This window comes from Corella eumyota, chromosome 4, assembly GCF_963082875.1.
Source record: "Corella eumyota chromosome 4, kaCorEumy4.1, whole genome shotgun sequence".
Lineage (NCBI taxonomy): Eukaryota > Metazoa > Chordata > Ascidiacea > Phlebobranchia > Corellidae > Corella > Corella eumyota.
This window is the reverse complement of record NC_137493.1, coordinates 4,536,225-4,560,784: the sequence shown is the minus strand read 5'-3', so window position 1 is coordinate 4,560,784 and position 24,560 is coordinate 4,536,225. Positions and strand designations below refer to the sequence as shown.

At 30.9% G+C, this 24,560-nt stretch overlaps 1 protein-coding gene across 1 annotated transcript; it reads right to left on the bottom strand.

Moving 5' to 3' along the window:
* Positions 1-41: 41 nt before the first annotated feature.
* On the bottom strand, positions 42-24,464 carry LOC145751464 (activated CDC42 kinase 1-like). Its single transcript, XM_082567625.1, has 20 exons — positions 24,221-24,464; positions 23,846-23,986; positions 22,949-23,125; positions 22,162-22,314; positions 21,379-21,561; positions 21,099-21,190; positions 20,742-20,868; positions 19,610-19,756; positions 19,219-19,313; positions 18,801-18,880; positions 18,050-18,164; positions 17,775-17,872; positions 4,197-4,275; positions 3,907-4,070; positions 2,774-2,901; positions 2,354-2,450; positions 1,342-2,171; positions 1,054-1,234; positions 678-940; positions 42-525 (listed from the first exon to the last, which is right to left on the bottom strand). The coding sequence occupies exons 1-20, from the start codon at positions 24,317-24,319 to the stop codon at positions 400-402; spliced, it is 3,375 nt and encodes a 1,124-aa protein (XP_082423751.1). The 5' UTR covers positions 24,320-24,464; the 3' UTR covers positions 42-399.
* Between the last annotated feature and the right edge of the window lie 96 nt (positions 24,465-24,560).

Sequence of the window (24,560 nt, the reverse complement as noted above, 5' to 3'; positions counted from 1 at the left end):
TAACTATTAAAACTTTGCCAAAACCACACAATATATTTGTAGTAGAAGATATATTTAAGAAGCGAGATAGAAATATTGCCACGCGTAATACTGCACTCAACGTAGATAAGCCTCACAGGATATAGCGCCACCACTGGCTAAAGAGAAGAGCCCGCTATTTCGGGCCCGAATAGAGAATTGAGGTAAGAAGTTCCATCATTACTAAGAGACCTTTTCACAAGAATGACGTCACAAGTTCACGGCTCTATGTCAAATGTGACGTCACTTTCACACTTTCGACACAATTGCTTAAATGCACGATCGAAGCAGATAAACCGACCTTGGTTAACCCTTACGTCATCGCCCTATAAGATTGCTGACATCACACTGACGCAAACATAGATACAATGACGTCATCGATCACGTGTTAGCACGGTGGTGATCGATTAAAATACGAGAGGCGACTTGTAAGTCCCATTCGGTCATTTGAAGAATCTGTTGACACTTATCTCTCGGAGCCAACCCAATTCTAAATAACTGTTCGACCTAAAAATGAATAAAAAAAGATTAAAATCTGTTGCAAGCAAAAAAACGGACTAAACATTCCCCAAAATTACATACAATCCCTCAACTTACATCTAATATTAGCGCAGTGTTGAAAAAATTTAAATATTATTTATTTAAGTTCTAAAACTCACCTTTAAATAGTTGATCGCTTTTGGAACCTCCCACGAGTTAAGTTTAAGTGCTGATTGACATTCCTCGTCGGTGACCCCAAACACTTCAGATTGCAGGGCCACGACCTTTTGACCCGGACCCATGTCGGCGTACCGACCAAGGGTCGACCTTCGGGGTGAACTCGGCGCCGGAGTGCGACGAGGGGGGTACGTGAGTGATGGGTTAACGGCAACGAAAGGGGAGTTTGATGACGTAGTGGTGGGTGAAGGCGTTCGGTACGAGTCTGTAAAATTATTTAAATTGACTTTAAGTATTCGTGTTTAAATCCCAACTACAGCGTTTTTTATTTGAAAAAATAATACTGTAATTTTACAAGCATAAATGTTTTAAACTTACCGAACGAAGCCCCAAATAAGGAACTAGTTGGGGGCGGAGGTCTAGGAGGGGCTTGTCCCGAACCACGAACAAAGGGGGTAACGACAGCGGATGGGGTGGGCCTTCCACATGAAGGGGTGGGGCGGGAAATTCCCAAAATTGGTTCATGGCGAAGTTTTTCACGTTGATATTTTTCTGCAGACTGAAATAAAAAAAGAAAAAATTAAAAAAGGGTAAACTAAAAATCAAAAGACTAAAATAAAAATAAAAAAAGTAATTTTTAGTTTATAAAAATAAAAATTTAATTACCTTGTCGTCCGGTAAAAGGTAATAGTGTGTAAAACTCTCTTGTTTTCCATCTTTCATTATTGGGAGAATAACGGGATTCGAACCACAGACCCTAGGTGGTAAAGCAGAAAAAACGGTCGTCGTTGACGACTGCGTCTGATATTTCGGCCTTTCCGAGCTCGTTGATAATGTCAGAGGCGATGACATCATAGGCGAGGTGGGTGAGGGGGTCGAGTTTGGGGGTGAGCGTCTTACAGGCTCCCGAGGGGGTATTAAAGGGGGTATTTCACTCCAGTCAACTGGTTTGTTTGTCGAGGTAGAAAAGGGGCGAATAGTAGGAGTTGTAACTGTGTTGTGACGTCGGTTACAACTCTCGCTTAGACTCTCTGCGCGTGCCGACTCAAATAAGGCAGTTGCACGGTCAACAGACGTTGTGATCGTCGGGCGATCAATAGAGCTTGTAACCAAACTTGAATTTGAACTTGACAATGAGGATAAATCGTCGAGGTTTTTCGAAAATGCGACGACTTCTTTAAAACCGACAAAACCATATTTTTTCATCATTTCATTTTTTAAATCCTCGAAATCGTTGTCGGCCAATTGGGATCCTGACCGATTTGCGTCCGTAAATAACGATGGTGACCTAGTGGTGGGTTGTATTTGGTGAGATGGCTGATTTGAGGCACCGTGGTGTTGTGATAACCGATTTGCGGCAGAGAGGCGAGGTGATGGCCGGGTTGTGGCGTTTGAACTTTGCATTGCTTTCTGTTGCAGGGAACTTAATTTAAAAGCTTTTATTAATTTTTCTTCTTGGGTTTCATTTAGTCTTGAGTTAAGGTCCCAAGTAGCACCTGAAACATAAAATAATAACGTCAAAATTAAAGAAAAAATAAATTTTTTTCATAAAAAAAAAATAAAATAAAAACTCAACAAAATTAAATTGCTAAACTTTAAAAATTATTTTAAATATATTTCAAAAATCTTCATAATTTAAACGAATCTAACTGTTTAAATTTGTGACGTCATAACCCACCTGTGTCTGAAGGCCACGTGGGATTAAAAACGTCGTCGGATGATAAGGAATCTGCAGCTACCTGATCGTACCTTGCTGCCATTATTCCATTGCTCTCCTGTTAAAATACTCGCTGTTAATGTGGTTCGCTTAGTCGGTAAATAATCTCATTACCTTAACGATTTCAACTTATAAAGCATTTTTCTATGAGGTAAAAAATCGTCTTTTGTGGTCTAATTAAAGGCTTTGCGTCAAAAAGGTAGTCACCAGTTTGAAACTACGTCAAAACTGGCCTAAAACGACGCAACGCCATTCTAGATTGCCCAATTTTTTGTTCACTTCCCGTTAACTTAACGACGCCACTGACGTCACGTCCCATTGCCTAACAACGGCTTCCTGACGCCATTTCCCCTATAGTTACCGAGCTATGACGTCACTCACCTCAGACTCGAGCTGGGCGGCTGCCTGGTTGTCGTAGGCCGAATTCCAGATCTGACGGTCACGTGCGTTCTGCTTCGAGTTGTCCGACTGGCTGTCCGTCAGCGGCTTGATCGGCGAGGGAAGTCGTTCTGTCAACAACAAAGCGGGTTCATGACATCACAATGCAAGCGCTATTGCGACACAATATCATGACAAATCACGGGAAGACGGTCACGTGAGCAAGCAAAGGTGAATTGCAAGCGAGGCCTAATTTGGTTGGCCTTTCGTTTGAGTTAGTTTCTGTCTTTTTTTGTGTTTTTTGCCAATCTTAAATATGATGCAATAATATTTGCCTAAACCGCCTTATTTTTCTAGAATTTACAAAGTGCTTAATGTAATGCTCCTTTTTTACCAAAACATAAAATAACATCGGTAACTCCGAGCCAGTCTCGAGCTCCTTTGGCAAATAGGTTTATATTATGATTGCCACATCATTAACATTACTAATTAAATGTTTGCTCAGCAGGACCTAATACCGTTTATAGCACCTTACTTAAAGGCGATACAGCATGAGAGCAGTGGGGATCGAACCCAGGACTTCATGTAGTGAAGCCAAGTGTTCTTACAATTACTTAAAATGTATATATCATAAATCGAATTCTAGATCCTTTAAAAATAAATAAACTTGCATTCACAAACGAAAGTAGGTTTTAAATAAACGGTTTTAAATAGAAATTTCGGCCGAAACTAAAAGGTAAACTCAGTGATTCAATTCATCAAAATAATTACGCAATATATCGAAATAAATACGTGCCGTTATTAATAAACTTATTTTCCCGCTTCAATGGCGACAATGACGTCACGGTTTGCGTGGTACGTCACGAGAAAAGTTGGGGTGGCTATTTCGGTTTGACTTTATGTCGAATATTTCCGGTTAGACATCGAGTTTATCAATGGTTGGAATTTTGCGCAACTTTTTGTTGTGTTACTCATAACAAATGTGACTTTGTGACGTCATTAATTAGAGCTATTTGATAATTGGTTATGCGTAGACTAACTAAACGTGCACTTAATAATTTTTTTTCTCATAAAATTAATTCGGATTTTTTTAAGCGTTGTGTTTGGAGAATTTATTTTTTAAATTAAATTTTAACCTGTTACAGTTTTTCGGTCCATGATTAGCGGGGGCGAATCTTTTTTCGTGTTTCTGTTCAGGGTGGGTTTGACTTCGTTCTGTGGAGGGGGTTCGATCGTAGCAGGTGGCGATTTATTTTTGGGGGAGGTCTTTGGACTCTTTGAAAGGGGTTGCCATTTGGGCCTAAAAAGTTAACAAAAAAAATTAAAAATAAATTTTTAAATCAAATTTGTAAATTTATTTTTATTTTTAAATTTAAAATATATAAAAAGGTTTAATTTAAAATGTAATGTGGTAACTCTTTCTTACTTGAAACTGCTTTTTTTGCTGATTTTCTCATTTTTCTTTGTTGGATAAGTTTTGCTTGGGTTCGTCTGAAAAGAAGTGTCTGAAAAAAAAGAGAAAAAAAATGTCAACAAAAGTCTCAAAATGTTACAGTCTCATTTTTTCCCCTTTAAAAAAACGTCGCAAAACACCCACCATTTTCCACTCTGCGAGTTATACAAGTGTACATTGTCTTTAATTTCATATTCTGATATAATCCGAACAATTAATATTGCGGTTCCAACTTTATAATCCAATACATGTGTTTTTATATACTATTTAAACAGCTGATTTTTCTTCGAAAAAAAAAGAGATTTTGATAATAATTTAATCACGATGAGCTATAGTTAGGCCTTAATGTGGTTCTCAGTTTAATTTAATTCCTGTTAAATTAGCATTTCACAAATTACCGGTCGACTTTTTGGTTTCAATCTAATTAGGCACGACCAAAACATTTCAAAAAAAAACTCTCAAATTTTTCTAGCCTAAAAACTTTTTTTCGTATAATTGTATTCAAATAACTATAACTAATAGTTACAATTTTTTTGACAAGTTCTAATTAATATAAACAAGTATTATTTAAAGCTGTTACCGTTAGATGTCAACGGTAAAAAATCAATTAAATTTGAACCCAACTAGTGCACGTACCTAATTAAATGTATGTCAACATATTCTGTTATTTAAAATTAACACACAATTTAAAAAAAATACTCAACACCTTATGCTATGTAAATATTACTACACTGTAGATACGCTTATAACACTTTCAGGAACTTGGCCGTTTACCTACTTTTTCCCTAAAGAATTTGCTTCTACGGGTTTATCTACAGCACTTTTAAAGCAATGCGATATACAGCTATAACGTTTTCGACCATCTGTGCACTTTATATATGGTTAACCGTTATCGAACCTGCCTGTAGACCTCAATATCTCGACTGAACAGCGAGCCGCGGTCGCTCTGTTGCCCGCCTCGAATAAAACACCAGCTCGATGTTGTGTGTGATGTAACAGGGAGGCTAGTCAGCGTCCGGTGCGTTGCGCAGCACACACGCGCACACACTATGACGTCATAAAAAAAGAAACAATCACGCTACGTTCCCGGGGCACGATTTCATTCATAAAAACAGCAACAAGCCTATTACTACTACGCCACGCAGCCTAACTGGAATTCAGCACTTGCTAGTAATAAGTAAATAGTTATTACGTATTAATGTTTACCTTCCAAAGTCGGGAGAAAGTGAATTAAAATCCATTTCTAGCATACCTTTCTCTGTATCGCAACAACAGGCCCGAGAAATAACAAAAAATCCGCCCTCAAAAAACACAAGGCAATCGATTTTCAGCGAAATGATATAACGCCGAAAAAAGATGACGCAAAATAAACTAGCGGGCGATAATTATTGAAGAGAATTGTATCTGTCTGGCCGAGTTCACCGTTAAAATGAAACTTAATTCGCAGTCTGGCACCTTATAAAGAGCGTTTAAAGAAGGACAAGGTCAATAATATAATAGTGAATCACACTAAACCAGCACACGGCCTACGCATATTGTCACACTTATACGAATTACCTAATAATTCCACAAATTCACAAAACCCGACATTTTTCCTCGAATTTTAATTTTTTGTATTTTGTCAACTCACTTTCGACAAATTTTAACTTGTCATGGCTTCAACGGAAACACGTCACGTCACGCTTGCTCGGTTACGCGGATGTGACGTCACGCCGGGCGTGACTGTGACGTCACGCGGCAAGAACAATGTAAGGCTTGTGAAACCGAACAACGCACGGCAGTTGTTGAAGCACTTAACAACTGAAACTAAAAATAAATCAAAACTAAAAAAAAACATTCTGTTTTAAAATGTAACCAAACAAGATAGATTCGACATTTCAAGCCAACCGCGAATGCAGAACACAACAAAACACGTGATTCAAAATATTTTGAAGCCAGAAAAGAAGTTCCAATTTAAACAAAACCCAAAAAGATTCCGAAATCAACGAAAATAGCGCGAGATAGTAGTTTATAGCCCGCATTATTTTGGTAATGCGATTGCGGGCGTGCAAAGTGAATTAAGCGCATGCCGTAGCCACAAATACTCGAGTTATTGAATCAATATTGATCCTGTGAGCTGGTAAATACACACTGAGTGACCCGAGTACCGACAATATTTTCCTAAAACTAGAAACATTTTAAAATCGAAAAATTTATTATTAAAAATTAAGAAAAAAATTTTACACGCAACTTACAAGCAAGAAAAAATTTAAAATCTGCAAAAATGGTTTAAAATTTTAGGGGTCACGTGGTTTATGTCACGTGATCCATTATCGCTGCAAATTCCTAACAACAATCTCTGACGTCACAAATGACGACAATGTTGACGGTCCCTGCTCTAATCGCGGTCGTCCGGCCACCCAGGAATTCCTGATTGCTGATTGGCCGGCAAATAAACAAACAAACACTACGTCACAATCGACGTCGCGTTCCGGGAAGCGTGCGACTTAAAAGCGAGCCCGAGTTCGATTAAAGATCGGAGTGAGGTTTGTTTGAGATCGGACTTGAGATTGAGTCAAAAATGCAAGATCGAGGCCGAGATCGTTTTCTATAAACAAGCGCTTTAGAGAATGCCTGCAAATGGTATTGGACGCCGATATCGACCTCATTACGTAAGCAAAAGCGGTCGCAAGATAATAAACTGGCATTTGGACCTATATTTTTTTGTTTATTTATTTATCCTTGATTTGAAAAGGTCGACTTCACGACTTAAACATAGAGTAACATCAGTTGCCTGACTCAGTCTCGATTTGCTGACGGTTCGACAAAAAAATAGGGATAAATTGTCTCAGTTTCTTGTAAAACATTTTTGGTATTCGGTTTCTGCAATCGCTGTTTGTTTTTCTACGATCGTTTTTTATCGCTTCTCGCGACCTGCAAGCGTCGTCAACTACTTGTGACGACACTCAGTGGCGACACGGCTTCGTGACGTCACGAGGCCCCGATTAAAATAATTGCCGAGTTCGAAAGTTGAGCGCAGGCCTCTTTCTCTTCAGGTTCAAATCCGAGTAATTAGTTTGACGGAACACAGATTAAGATCGCTTTTCGACTTTTTTCTCCAAAGAAAAAACAAACGATTATGCCTCGAATTCGAAATCCGTTAGATTAACGACACTACTATTACTATACAAGCGAATTAGCATAATTGCACGCTGATGCGTTGTTAATCCACTGCTTTGTTTTCACGGAATTTTATTCTTTTTAATCGAAATTATTAAAAGGGCAACTGGTATTTTTTGACCGCAAATTTAAGGCTGAATTTTTTTTCACAATTTTCTGATTTAATCAAAAAATAAATAATAAATAAATTAAAAACTAGGAAATAGTTAAAATAAAAATTTGCTCACTGACTTTTTAATGCAAAAAAAAAGAAAAAATATTAAATCGTATTTTTTAGAATTAAAATTTGCTACAAAATTTCTTTGCAAAAATTAAAATTTTTTTTGTAATTTTTAAATCTAAAAAATATATATGTTCTTATTTTTTTAGCTGCGTGTTTAATTTAAAGCTTGTATTGCCCTGCTTGCAAATTTAAACAACCAAAAAACTGACAAAAATAAAAAAATATACCCGTCCTCATAAATAATTAATTTCTGTTTAATAATTTAAATCCATTATGTAACTGTATATGCTCGAAAAGAAAATATACGATTAATATTTCGGTCCCATTATTTTAACAAGTGACTCTAGCGATTATAAACTCTCTTTTAAACCGAAGACCCTTTTTCTAATTTTGCCTAAACCGAAGAAAAAAACGAATTTTAATATTATTTTTTATTGCTCTAATAGGTTAGTTCAGGTCGTTGCTTGATACTTAACAGAACTAAAATTCTGACTAAACCCATAACTATTAAGTAAATACGCAAAAAAAATGAAAAGTTAATTTCTGTTATTCCTAAAAATAAACTACGTTTAATTATTGTAAAAATAAACTTTTGATGTATTTATATTTTAATTTTTTAAAATACCATTTTTTTCCAATAAAAAATATAGACATTTTTGGTATCCGATTTATTCGAAAAACTGACTGTATTAATATTAGTTGTGGTTTAAACAATATTGATGTTAATAATTCTATTCAATAAAAATAAGCATACAAAAATTAATATTAAATCTATATACATAAACCATAATAATATATATATTTTTATAAAAAATGACTCAAGAAAAAAACTGTTTAAAAAATAGCATTATTGTCAATCAAAAAAGTTGTTTAAAAATTAAGCGTTCAAATTCTTAACAAAAGTTGTTATTTTTTACGATCCGTTTTAAACCAACCATTAAAAGGCAGAATAACATGGGTTAATCTACTTGAGAGCGCCACAAATGATTCGATTTAACGTCCAATTACTTAGGATTTAAATCCATTTCTCTTATAAACTGACGCAGAGTTAACAGAAGAACCTAATTTCTATTGTCCCGCGTTTTAATGATTCAAAAAGGTTAGCGACCTCGGCAGAAAACGGTTTCAAAGCTGTAAATTTTAACAACCAATGACTAATATTTGACGAATTTTGACGAATGTGTAAAAGTTGAACAGTAGACAATATGCCGCGAACCAATTTTTTTAACTTCGGTTAATAACATGTCGGAAACGGTGTGTATATTCAATACTACGCGTATGCTAGACATTGTTTACGATGCGTCGAAATACGTATACACGACAGTCTGACAGGTCCAATTTTAATTAAAAATATGTCAATTAAATAAACAATTTAAAAAGGAACTTACCGATAGCGACAATAACACTTTGAACAATTAACACATTGAACCGTTGAGATCAAAAATTTAAACTGCTAAACACAATCTTTACTTCCTTATTTTAAACGAAATTTGTTGTTTATGAAATAAATTCTCCCAAAATAGGTTTATAAACTGTGAAAAGAATAAAAGCAGAAACAGTCAGGGGTCTGACTAACAACCTATTATGTGTATATACATTGATTTACCGTAAGCACTATAGCATAACTACAGTCAAAATTGGGCCAAAAATTTGCGTATTCAAGTGGGTTGCTGCCAACTTCAGAAATTCATTTTTTACAAGCCATTTAATTCTAGTTTTTTAAAAACACTGCCTCGAAATAAAAATTATAGTTTTTGTATTTATATTGGCTGTTGTGACGTGTTTAAGCTATTTGTAAACGCCAGACTTAAGAACGAATAGAGTCGCATTGGCGAGGCTTAAACTCGAAGCCTCATGATTAGTGACCCGGTGCCAAGACCGGTATCCCACACTACCGGACAACCGGATATTTTTGTGTGTTGTTCCGCAAGTACAGCGCCAACTAGTGTCTAAGGGAAGCGGAAGTGAAACCGGGCCATGTTGGCGTGCAAAACTTCACGCGCGCGCTCGCGTGTGTGCGTTTTGCGCATGCGCGCGCATCAATCAAAAACGAGCAAGAAGGAAGTTAATATCCCGGACATCCATATTCGAGAATTTAAGGATACGTGACGTCACACAAACAAGTGTGTCACGTGACGCACAGGGGATTTTCACAAAAAAAATTCAACTGATTGAGAAAAACAAAAAAACTACAGCTCAAAAACAAATTTATTTAAAAATTAAATTTTTTTTTATATTAATAATAATATTATTTTAAAGCTTAGTCATAATCTACAGGTACATAACCTTTTTATTTTCATTTTTTTACATGCTTAAACTAATATTATTTATTTGAAATGTCAATATTTTTAAACATGGTATTCTATAGACTAAACAAAAAAGTTGTGTTTACTTTAATAAAATATGGGAGAAAAAATCACAACCTGTTCCTCAATTTCATAAAATATCTCCCCAAATATAAGTTACAAGTATTAGAAAAATATTTTTAATGTTTGACATAGAAATGTAGAAAAACAACTAGCGTAAACATATAATTAATTGTGATCAATTATAACCCACAAAAAATATATATCTATTTTCCCTAAATTTAAAAAATCAAAAGAGAGAGAGAAAATATTTGTTTATTTTTTTAAATTGAGAAAATCGATATCCCGAAAAATTCGGAGAAAAAAATTTTATTCAATTTTTTTTTTTTTTTTTCTATTTTTTTTTGCGACCCTGCCGAAAAAAAGTTGCGTGCGAGATTTATTTGTTTAACCGAATCTGTTTGTTGACCCTCGCTTTACTACGACATAATCGATTCACCGTGACGTCACAAACAAGATGTCACGTGACCACAAGGCGTGCCTGACACTGTGTTTGGATCCATTGTGCGACAAAAAATGGCGGAAGCGCAAAGAAAATGGATTTTGTGAAAAAAAATGAAATTTTAAGCAGAATTTACTTTTTTAAATGTCTAAGATTTCTAAGAAAAATAAATCAAAAAATAAAAAAAAAATTTTGTGTGGGCGAGATTTGGCTCACTGTTTAAATATTCATCCGCGGTTTAATACGGTCAACTCACTTAATTGCGCTTATGGGGAGATTAAAGGATTATGACGTAACAATCGGGTGACAATTAGGCGAAAATTTCGTCAGTTTCGTGTTCGTCGATTCTAATCTCACCGAACGAAAACAAACCGCGAGGTCGGACTTCCGCGAAACGCGCGTGACGTCACGTAAACAAAACAACAAACAAGTCGAGGGATTATGACGTCACTATCGCAACGTGATTTGGACAGGTCGCTTTCAAACAAAAAGTAATTTTCGTCGAATTTTTGGGAAAAAAAAAGATTTTGCAATTGAAAAAAAATTAATTAAATTGAAAAAAAGAAAAATCTGACAGAAATTATATTAATTTTATTTTAAAGTTTTTAATAATATTTAAATCAAAAGACCAATCTTTTTTTGCATGTGTATAAAAAAAAGACCAATCTTTTTCAAGCCAGTATTTAGTAAACTTCGTTTCTGTCAAAAAAATACCGAAAAATTTATTTCACTTTAAAACTAAAATTCCTATGTTAAAGCTTTAAAGGTTAAAAAAAAACATGAAAAAATTGCATTCGCGCCAATTGTCATAACTATAAAAGGAATTTTTATAAAGACGAAAATTAAAAAATCAAATAAAAAATCAATTAAAAAATCAAAAAATTTTTAATTAAAAAATTATCGTGTATTTTTATTGAACAGCAAATAAACTTAACTTTATTTTTTAATTTAAATCTATTTTTTATTAATAAATTAATTTGGGATTCGTATTATTTTTCTTGTCTATTAAATATAATGATCTTGTACGATCTAAAAAAATCATGTAAAAAATAATAATTATTACTGATCACTATTATTTTGATGAATTTATCATATGTATTATATAACGAAATCAGAACAAACACTTTTCAACAAATTAAAATGATAGATAGCCAAAAAAATCATCCTTCTATCAACAACAAAGTAAAAAATATTGCATAGCAGAGCATCATTAATTAACTACAGAAAGAAATGCAGAAAAAATCTTTTCTCATTTCGTGTAAAAACATCAATTTTGTTGAAGAGAACAATTTGTTTCCGAATTTTGTAAAAAAAATTGATTAAATTTTAATGAGCTTCGAAAAAACAATGTTGCTCTTTATTCTGGCTGCTGGTAAATAAAGAAATACAGAGAAAAGTGTGTATTGACAAAATGTATCGGTATTTTTGAAACAAAATAAATAAAAAAACATAAATGTTTTAAATACCAAATTTAAAAAAAAAACATTTTTTTCTGACATCATTCTTTTTTGTAAAATTTCGTAAAGGTTAAACTAAGCCAGCATATTAATAGGCTTATTAATTTTTTTATTCTCAATTTAATATTTTTCCAAAAATTTTTAGCTAACTTTATTCACGAATTTTTTTCTAAATTATAAATTAATTTTCATTCCGACAATTAATGCAATTAGCGATTTTCATTTCCACTATGAAAACCCGCACTTAAAACATACTAAACCTTAATGCGTGAAACGTTAAAAGGGATGTTACGTAAAAGCGTGGAAGTCGTTATAAGTTTATTTAAATGGCAAACCAATCAAATGTGGAAATATCATAGACGAGAGAGTGTCTACATTAAAGGACAACTAAAATACCAAAACGAATTCATAAAAACTTAATTTTAATGAAATTTATATAAATGAATGCAGCATATTTTTTTGTAATATTGTTTATTTTTAAAAACTTTTTTTGAAACTAGTTTTTATAACTTACAAAATTCTTAATTTAAATTTTTTTGTGCAAGGTCTTATATTGGCGATATTTTTCACTTAAAAATTGATAAAGTTGGTCAACCGTACCAACATGCTGTATACATCACTTATAAAATTGCAAAATTCTCCAATTTAGCACTTTTTAAAATTCTCCTTAGATTTAAAAGTTAAAAATTATTTAAATATTTTACTAATAATTAGCTATCTGCTGAACAGGTTTTACAAGTAAGTAATGCTTAGTACAAAACGTGCAAAGTTCTCAAATTTTTCGATTTTTAAATTCCTTAGTTTTAAATCACAAAAGTTTTTGCTGATTTTGTCTGCTATGCGATACAACATTCACCTGATGCATATCCTTTTAAAACCCTTTTAAAGATGTGATTTTGACTTCAAAATTGCTGAAAATTAGAAAAATATCGAATATACAAATATTTCAATTAGAAATTTCCGAAAAATTATTTTTTTTGCTGCATGTAATAAATTTTTTGCTGACTAATAATTGCGATAGTTAAACAATTAGTGACTTATTAGTAAAATATTTAAAAGTGTTTTTAAATTAGATTTCAATTTAAATCTTTGTAATTTTACACCAAAATTTAATGAAAAGGTTTAACTCGAGATTGACCCTTTTTCGGTTAACTAGACACGTTAACGTCTTTCTTTTGTTTCGAGAACACAAAACCTTTATGACGTCATAAGTAATATACATAACAAACAGCGATGACGTCACGGCCGGGGTTCTTAACACTCAGTTCATTATTAAATTGAAAACAAACAACTATGTGTGACGTCACAGAACCGCATCGCAGAGCCACGCGAATTCGTTCTCGACAAAAAAGGAAATCAAAATAAAAAAAAAAATCTCGAAAAAAATAAAAACTTTTTTTTGACAAATAAATAAAAAATGTTAATTTACAAGTTAGTACAAAAATTGTTGATTAGTTACCAGGAATACGACAAATCGTAGACGCGTGGGTTTTTATAAAATACCCGACACTTTAATTATTGTTTAAGTTTATACATTACAAATTTAATCAACGAATTCCTTAAAAAAAATTCTCATTAGTGTTTAAACCGAAAGCCCAGAACATATTCAAAAAACAACACCACCAATACAGAACCAAATTCAATAAAAATCAAAATCCAAGACAAAATAAACAAATTATTGGATTAAGAAGTTAAAAAATGGAACATCAAGAGACCTAAAAATAGATTTATGCTGAGTGTATTTTGACTACAGACAGCTGAAAAAACGTCTGGAATATTCCCAATATTTACATTTTATTTCACTCTCCATTTCTCCTCGCCGTTCGCTTTTAACCCTTTGCCGTTAATAACATAAGGCCTTTGTTGTATAGAGTACTTAATTATTGATACGTAAAGATTTGGCGGATTTTTTTGAAAGATTACAGGTTTAAGCTGGCCAGTAAACTCGTTTAAACGCCGTTTGCTGTTGTTGGTCGGATATTAAAAGAGTTTATTCAACAAATCGAAGTTAATTAAATTTTTGTAATATTCGTAATGGAATGCTGTAATTGTAGTAAAAAGTTAAAATAAGCCAATTTAGAGCTTGTTTATCAACGTTAAATCTCCTTCAGAATTCTTTTTAATATATAATTTTATTTAATTTAGGGAGTAAAAAAATAGTAACCATCTAATTATGCAGTAAAATTTTGGCGCCCAAACATGCCAAAAAGGAGTTAAAGAGTTTCGCGAAAATGACTCAGACTCGTGAATAATAAACTCAGGTTTAATCTTCAAATTTTTCGACCAATACGAACCAAAGTTACCTCGTTGAATCAATAGAGTTAAAAATTTCTCCAAACAGAAGATTAATGCGTCAAACAGAAGATTAATGCGTTGAGACAGTAAGGTCTTGACCTAATTTTGAGATAAAAAAATGGAAAATTTTTGCAAAAAAATATTTAAAGTCTGTTAAAAAAACATAAATTATTTATTTTTTTTATACACATGCAAAAAAATTTAAATATTAAAAAAAAAAAATAAAAAATAAATCCGCCCATTTAACTTAACCAATCGAAAGTCGTTGAAAAAAATTAATCACAGAGGGAAAATCCCCGAATTTGACACTGTAATGCAAGCGGGAAGGCAACCGGTAGAGACGTTTCCGATTGCGATTATGCACCATTCATTACGTCACAAAGGATCGAGAGAGATGATTAATCGTGTTGATTTCTTGATGAATTTTTAATTACAAAGCCAAAAAAAAGGGGACAGAAAAAGATAAAGTTTAAAAACATTTCATATCCTAATATCTGCCCAAAAAATCGTTCCAAAATTTATTTTTTAATTAATTTTTTTCTATTTTTAAACGACGTTGCCCTACTTTTAAAAAAATGTCACGCCATTGCCACAACGTGACCAGAGCTGTGGTCATTATTGACCGGACGCCACAGACGCGTGACGTCACATCCTATGACGTCACAACGATGTGGTGCACAAGGTTCTTGTTTTTTTACACAGCACGGCGTCCTCATAATATTTTTATTTTTTGAAGTTTTTGTTTTTTTGCACGGAGCACATTATTATTTTTTTACTCATCTTAAAGATGAATAATAAACTTTGTTTTCAAGAGCTAAGTGCACAAACAAACTAATGTAACACTTATATTTTCGACCAAATACATAACAGACTTTACTCATTTTCAGACTCGCGCATATTCTTTAATATTAAAAAAAAAAATATTTTTAAAATTTTAAAAATAATCAACTCCTAAAAAAATAACTGCTTTAAAACAAAAATAAATGTTAAAATTTTAAATTTATCTTTTGTTTTTATCTAAAGGCATGAAATATTTATGTTAAAAACGAATTTTTTCATAGCTGTTTTATAACACAATATTATTGTTATTGTATGGTAAAAGAACAATATGATTATTGTTATTGTTAATTAATAATTATATTACTTTAAAAAGTCAAAAAATAGGTTTAAATTACAAAAAAAAATTGTTAAAACGGCCTTAATTTTTATATCTTTTTATTAAGAGTGGTATATAGTATATGGTGCGTCAGTACAAAAGATTGTATCCAAAAAATTAAAAAATTATTCCATAAAACTGGGTTTAGCTAACCTTAAATCGCAAGCCTAATGTCTTTATCTTGAATCTATGCAAAACACGCGTTATTGTTTGATTATGATCTGTTATTATGACGTCACAAGGCCGATAAGATTGGGGTAGTATGTGATGCTATCTCTGGATTTGCAATAACAAACACTTTAACGCAACATGACTAAGCCATAAAAAAAATACTGAAGATTATTTTCTTAGGTTTTGAAAATGTTTTTTTTTCTTTACATAAGATCTCTAATTTTTTTTATATTTACAACTTTCAAGATACGTAAATGTTTGGTTTATTTAAAATAATATTTAATAAAATAGTACAGTAGTTCTGTTATAGGTAAACACTTTTATTTTAATTATAATTAATTAATTTAAAGTTTATATAAAGTCTCTAAAAAATTGGTTTTATTTTTTTTTAAATTTTTTTTATATAAAACTAGGTTTAAAAAAAATTTAAAATGGCAGAAAAAATTTCCCGACATTTTACATTGTTTATCAAATTCCTAAACAAATTTATTCAATTAAAATAAAATTATCGAAATTTTTTTTCGAATTCGCGCTCGTTAAAATGTGTTTCTCCGAATACAATAATCACTACATTGTCACAATTTCATGTTACCAAGCATATAATTTAACATAATTGAACTCAGGAGAAAATGGAAAAGATATTATTAAAAGCAGGGAAACTGCTGTTAGTTCAGGGTTAAGGTAAGGTCAAAAACTGCTAAAGGTTGAATTTAAATTCAAAATTATAAAATCGTTTTTTTATATTGTTTTTAAAATTATTTTTAGTCATGTATTTTTTGCTATAGTGATTTAAAATATTGCAAATATTGTAATTTAAAAAAAAATTAAGTTTTAGGCACATATTTTTTTAAATATCAAGTGTTAAAAACTGTTAAATTTAAACAAATTTAATAAAATGTATTTTTAACTAACTTTTTTTTCCATTTTTATTTTTTCATATAAACTAAATCAATGTTTAAAAATCCAACAAAAAAATGATAAAAAAAATACTATTTTAGAAATTTTTAACACTTTGGGCTTACAGTAATCTCTTTGTTCTTCTTGTTATTTTTACGGTTTCGACTTTAAAAGAATAAATTTAAAACAAACCGCCCTTAGAAAACTCGAATATTATGGGTTAAATTTCACACTAGATTGACCGCTTAAAAAAGTTAAAATTAAGATTACACGCCAAGGTTCAAATGCAAGGTAATAGCGATAAAAAACGTAAAAAGCACAAAAACGATTTTTCACGCCAGCTGCAACAGATTTATGCTCCATTTTTTTTAATTTCGAATTTTTTTTTTGGAAATTTTTTTCATTTTTTTTTTTAATTTAAAGTGACAGACTCAAAGCGGCTCAAACATATCATAAACACACGGAAAAACTTGAAATTAAACGACTGACAACGTTAAATAAACGCCAATGACGTCACTGTTGTATTGTAAATATCGACTGAGTGACGTTATCACCGTATTTACTAAATTAGAACTCAATTAAAAGATCAAATATTGTCTCGATCAAATCTCAAAAAACATTTTAAATCATGTGAATTAGGACAATTATATTTTAACTTAACAGAAGTGGGCAGAATTCTGTCAAAATCACAGATTTCTTTTTAAATATTACGAATCCCGAATACCGTGAAATCAATCCAAGAATCGAGTAGGTAACTGATATGACGCACAGCGTAAAAAAATTATAACCAAATTCCGCCAATAACGTATATTCGATAGAGTTCAAGCCTACTATCTCGTCGTTAAAATCAACAGATTGCAATCTGAGCTCCTTAGAACACCCAGGTTATTGTTAAATTACCAAAACCGACCTAATCAAAGGCTGACTGCTTAATTGAATTACCGTTGTTGGTTATTTACCACCAACAGTTAAGTGACTGGCAGTCGTAAACTGATAAACACTGAACTTTCAACTCAGGAATTTGGCTATTATGAAAACATGGCATAAAGCCAGATCAATTTGTGGACGAACATTTTAATTTAAACACGGTGAGACGGTTAGGTTGGGCTGACTACGTCTTAACTGTGTACAAAATATTTGGCCAATTAGTTTACCTATATACTAAACCCGACATAGCCTGTATCTAACAACAAATATACTCAATATAAACATAAACATTCCGCGATTCCAACATACTTTCTGTCTGAGTAAAAATTATTTTAAAATTTAAATTAAAAAACTGTCTAGCAATACGTTATTTTAATTTTTTTAAGTTAAAAACATTAATTTGGTCAATTTTTCATACTTTTGAGTAATTTTTTTTGGTAAAATTCGAATTTTCTTACCAGTCATCGTGACGTCATCTAAGTTGTGATTCGAGTTCGTGGCGTCATCATTCATGTCGATGAGATCAGGTGGGTCCATCGGGTTATTAAGATACAATCTAAAATGATGACATCACTAATAAAAAGGGGGCCAAAAATTTTTTTTGAATATAATTTATATCAAAAATATTTTTTTACAAAATTACTTTTACATCTAATGGCCTTTTTAAATTAAAATAATCAATAAATAGTTGTTTTAAATTTAGAAAAAGGTTTTATTGTAATAAGTAGCATACTCGTCGATTTTGTGTGGCTCCCCCCAACTTTGCTGATGGTCAACACTTCCATGTCCAGTATGGATAAAGGAATGTTTTAGGGGCAAACTTATGTCATCAGACGAAAATGCTTCAGCTAAAAATTTTGAAAAAAAATGCTGATATTAAACACAAAAAATATATTTAAAATACTAAAATCCATGTAACATGGTTTAAGAGCTTTTTGAATTACTTTTTTTACTAAAAAAAATTCCAGCAAAAATTTATTAAATAAACACAAATTTATATATAATAAAGCTTAGTGGATAATATATAAATGTCCAATTTAAAGGCCTAAAAAATAAAAAACTACCATTTGTGGTGTGTGTAAATTATCACAGACAAATATTAGTTGAGAGTTGCAACCGGCAGCATGGTGTAGTGGTAAGAACACTTGCAACACCACACACGAGGTCGTGGGTTTAATCCCCACTGCTCTCATGCTGTAGCGTCCTTGAGTAAGACACTATAAACGGTATGAACTCCTGCTGAGCCAGAACTTAATCAACAGCATAATTACTGGGCAATTATAATCAATAATATCTCAAACTGCTGAAGGCAACTCAAGACTGAGTCGGAGTAACAGTTGTTACCCAATGTTTAAGTCGCGCATTCGACTTTCCCACATTGAGGATAAGGATATATACAAAAAAAACATGTTATAACAATTAAAGTCTGACTATAGGGCGGGCTATTCACTTGTTATACTTAATATTAACTAAAGCACAATTACCTCTGTTTGAGATATGTCTTGGGAACATTCCAACTTCTAAAGTTCTTTTATTCTGACCCCGCCACCAATAATTATCAGCTCTGTAAATATTACAACAAAATTAACTAAAAAATTTGAAAATAGAAAAACTTATTAACTCTATTTGATTTTAATTAAAATATATTAAATATATTGAAATTTTTAGTGTTATGACAAATGTTTAAATAACTTTACTAATAACAGTTTTTTAACTTATTAAAAACATGAATTGAATACTAAAAAAAATTATGATTAATTTCATTCTATATGTGGTCAACAATTGTCTAATTTAATTAAAAAAATTTAAAATTTGCATAAAAATTTAACAAATGTAAAATCATAATTTTATTTTCAAAAAATATTTGATTGGTGACACGGAGAATTGAACTTGGGACCTTACCTTCCCCTTAACACAGTGATTGAATCTCCTTTCATTAAACTTAATCGACCAGGTTCAGTTAAATTCGATTTCGCCTTGACTTCGCTTGGTAATGCCTACAATATAATTTTATACAAAAAAATTAATTCAAAAAATCTAAAAATCCAAACAATAATTTTAAAAAAATGTATATTGTTAAAAAATGATTAATTTTTATTATAACTATATATAATGGTGCATATATACTTTTTAAAACAAGCTTAAAAAAATAGGATTTTTCAAAAGAACCTTCTCATTAATAAAAGAATCACATTTTTAAAAAACCTTTTTTACGACAAAAAACATTATATTTTTCCCAAAATTAAACAATATTTTTCTCCTAAATTCAAACAAGTGTTTGTTAATTACGAACCTGTGAGGTCATCTCTTTAATTTGATTAAAGGTCGGTCTTTGATTTGATCTCAACTTCCAACAATGTCTCATTATTGAGTAAAAAGAATCGGGACAATTATCAGGCTGCGACAACCTTTCTCCTTCCTTCTCTATTTTGTGTAAAATCTAAACAAAAATTCTATTGAGAATGTAGTTTTAAAATGTCTTAGAAGTAAAATAACTGTAAAAAAAGGTCCTCAGCTCGTGTGTTTAACTTTTAACAACAAAAATTGGCAAATTTTAATAGTTTTCAAGTAGAAATTTAAAATATGTTGCGATATTTTGAGCAAGATAATGTAATTTTAAAAGAAAACAAGAAAAAAATGCATAATGCACGAATATTTATATACATAACCTTTTTCAAAATTTTAACAATGATTATTTTATACCTAAAATAAACACAGTCAGTTTAAAAAGCTTTTAGGGAGCACGGCTGTCGCAACATAAACACCTGTCACTTAGGGACAACAATATTTTAGGTGTGACTGTTTTCTAACACGGAAAAAATCAAAAAATAACAAAGTCACCATTTAGTGATAACTATCGTAAAATCAATACACAAAATTAACTGAAGGTCCTCTCTCAAGAATTTGAGGATTAAGTTTTTATCTTGGACTTGCCTGAGAATGAGTAAGATTTAAATCTTTAAATATTTATAGCACTTAAAGGATTACAATATCAACAGAGTTTTTCTTTATTTATACAGATTACACAATTGCCAATTATAGAATTAAAATCTTGTCAATGGGCTATTATTATCGACTTTTTTTTAGATCGGATTTAAAATATTTTTACTTTTAAGATATTTTAAAACTACTTAATCTGTTCAAATTTTAAAACCCTCTATTTAAAGAACAATAAAATTAAAACAAACAAAAGTATACAATTTTTAACAATAAAAACAAATAAAAATCAACTACGAAAAATACCCCAATTGGCAGCCCCAAAATTAGAAACAAAAAAATTACCCAAAAAAATAACTTTATTTTTTAAAACATGAAAAGCTTAATGATAACACAGAATAAAAACTAAACAATTTGACATAAAAAAAAAAATCAAAAACTTTACAACCCAGTAAAATGGACCCCTGACCCCAAAAAGATTTACCCACCTGAGCACCGTTATAACTGAGCCAGGGTTCCTGTCCGAAAGTAAACATCTCCCACAAGGTGACGCCAAACATCCAAGCATCACTGGCATGTGAAAACTGACGCATTTTTAATGACTCGGGAGCACACCTAGTGGAGAAAAAATGATAAACTTTGTGTAAAAAAATTGGTAAAAAAAAATTTAGCAATAAAAATATAATTGACATTATTTTTGTTTAAAATTTTTCTAAATATTTGAAACATTTAATAAAATTCACAAAATTTACATTTAAAAAATCATGACCTTTACCAACTGTTGCTATAAATGCATTCATCAAAACCAACAGTGTTATAAATTATGATAAATTAGCTTAATTTACCATGCAAAAGGAACTTTACGCTTCTCACTCATCACATAATGATCGTCATTTGAATCTAGGGCTCTCATTAAACCAAAATCACCAATCTTTACCTAGATTTTTGTTAAAAGAAAAAATTCTTAAAAAAAATATTGATTTCAAAATAAAAAAATTAATTAGCATAACAAATAAAAAACAAAAATATATAGTTATTGATATTTTTTATTAATGTATTAAATTAAAATAAAAAGTAATTTTTGCTGTAACTATTTAAATTACATAAAGTCAAAAATAAAAATACCCTTTCTTTAGATGAAAGTAGGATATTCCTAGCAGCCAGGTCTCTGTGAATAAAATGTTTATGTTCCAAATAAGCCATACCAATTGAAATTTGAAAAGCATATTCACACAATGTAAAAATAACATGGGCTTCAAATTTGCGTAAATGGTCCAGCAATGAACCGAGGGGAGCAAGTTCTGTTACCTAAAACCAAAACATGATGTTTAATTAGTGTATCTATATTTTTTTAAAGAGTATTAGGTTGCATGTATTATTTTTGTTTATGTCTTTAGCCTCAAAGTATAAAGGTCAACTTTGAAGCCTTAACATATAAAAATATATATGGTAACTCGGTTGCCTTTTGGCAGTTTGGTTGTTATATTGTCTGGTCCTTAACCTGTTTTAATTAAGGGTGGTATGACATGAAAGCAGTAAAAATCAAATTCAGAACTTAACATGTCTAATTACTTCACCATGCCTCTAGCAATGTGATAATTTAAAAGTAGCACTAATAAATATTATACTAAAAGCTAAACCCAAGGCAGATTTAAACCATAATTGCCAAGCAATTTGCGTATTTCTGGTTACAATAAAAATAAAGTTAAAAATAAACTTTAATTGAATACACACTATAATTTTCAATCACTCTTCCAACAAAAACAAAATTATATCTGCCAATTACTAGGCTAGGTTAAGACGGTTCAATAAAAACTTATTCCGTGGGCATTACTTTATTACAATCATAAAATAATAACTCTTATTAATAAAACAATAAAAAAATTAAATTTAAAACATTAAAAATACCATTTTCATTGGCGATGAAATGACAATGCCATAAAGTCTGATAAGATTTGGATGATCTAGCATATGCATGGTGTTTACTTCTTTGACGAAGTCATCGAACACGGATTCATCATTCAACATGTCTCGCTTTAAACATTTCACAGCAACTTTGATCTAAAAGTAAACAAAATAAAAAAGGGAAAAAGGCAGAAAGTGTCATTTAAAAAACTAAATTAGTAAAGTTTGTACTCCCAAAAAAAACAATTAATTAAAAGTTGTAAAATATCAATCACAAATATTTATAAAAAATAAAATGTTAAAAATAAGTCAAAAAAATCAAAATTAACCAGTCCAAATTTCGGCTATTTTTTTAAAAAGCTTAAATTAGTAACATGCATAAGTTAATAGCTCTAAAAAATGTATATTTATATACAATTTGTATTTACAGGGTCTTTAGCAAATAGAAACACAATATTATAATTTCCTCTTATTACTTCCCCTTTCCTTCGATTTACGTAATGTTATATACTTAAATAAAGGTAAATGTTTAAATATGTTTTCTCATAAACCAAATAAAGTTTAATATTTGAATGGTAGTATAGGGTATAAGTTATGGCGTTAATGCAGTTAAATTAAAAATGACAGTATATATAAAAATTACGTAATAAAATAAATAAAACACTCATTAAATGGCCTATGAAATATTTAACAAATAAAAATTAATTTTTTAACAAAAAATTACCTAAACCTTTTAACTAGCCCAATAAACTAAAAATAAAAAATAATTGGGTATCCCCCTTTAACCCACCGTTGCCCCACTTGGAGGTGTCCATTCACCCTTTCTGACGACCCCGAATGATCCATCACCCAGTTTTTCTTGTAAAGTAAGTTCCTTTTCAGAAATAAAACAAGTTAACCCAAACCCCACCATTAACCCTGACGCCCCACTTTCCTCTTGGGCTGCAGGTCCATCAAAACCAGTTTTCTAAAACCAAAAACATTTTTTGTTTAAATAATTGATCAAAGACAAGAATAAATAAATGTAAACACCCTTTTTTAATACTTTCTCATAACCATTTAGCCTTTTGCTGGTACACTTCGTGGTTGAACAAAAGTAAATATTATGACTCATAAAAAATCAGACAAAAAGAAATATTTACTTTGTGGAAATGAAATAAAGGGATTTTTATTGGAACATTTTTAAATGCAAGCTATTGACCTTAATTCAATGCCCTGATTTAATTTAAGTTTTATTTAGATATTAAATGTTTAAAATGAATTTGCCAGACATTCATAAAATGACCTCTGTCATCTATGGTTAAGGTAGGATCAAGTTAAGCAATATACAAAAATATTGCTGTGTTGCTACAAAACAAAAACAGAATATAAAATAATCAATGCATTTAAGCGCCATGCATGTATATGTATAAAAGTAATATAAATAAGTCTCAATAGTTAATACTATTAGCCATTTCATTATAGTATAGATTTATTTATTAGTTTTAACCTAAGCCCATAAGCTACAAACACATAAATGTGTAACATACATTAGTTACATTTAAAATTAAATAAACAAATGATATATTATATATTATATATGTTAAGACCACTTTATCATTTATTTATTTAGAACTTTTATTTAGGTTTAACATTTTACACAAATATTTGTTAAAGTAAAAAAAATAACAACAAAATTTAAAGTTACCTTTCTATTAAACCAGGACTTCTTTTGCGTGGCTTTAAATTTTTTAACAGCATCCAATAATCTTCTTTGAGCTGGTTTTCCGAGACCAATTTTGTCTAAATCCTCTCCTTTCACAAATTCGAAATGAGATAACTGAGTCACCTGGAAAAAATAATCCAACCATGTTTATATATATATATATCTTATTTTTTCCATATATATTTTTTCCATATAACAAAAATAGATTTAAATTGGCATGATTTTTTTCGACAAAAGTGAACTATAGTTGAGTAAATATAGTAATTTTTACTGGCATAAACATTTAATTTTTGTGTTATGCTAATAATAACCTAAAAAAATTAAAAAACCTTTACAGAAGGCACCTGTAATTCGTACCTGTAATTCGTCCCGTAACTTTAAGTAAAACTGTTCCAACTGAACATCTATAAGTAATTGCCGTAGCCACGACGTACTTTCCAAACTACCAGACGCCATTTTATAAGCTTTGTACAGAACAAACGTCAGAAAGTTAAGACGTTAGCTTGACAGATCACCAAGCCGTTTAACTAGCATAATTTCTCTTTTATACTTTACATTTCGTTGTTAAAAACAGACAGTCTTCAAAGGTTTATAAATAACACACATCAAATAACATCTAAAAATAACTACGAAGTCAAGTTTAATTTGATTTTCATTGATAAATTACTTTTACTTTATAAGGGAAATTTATGGAACA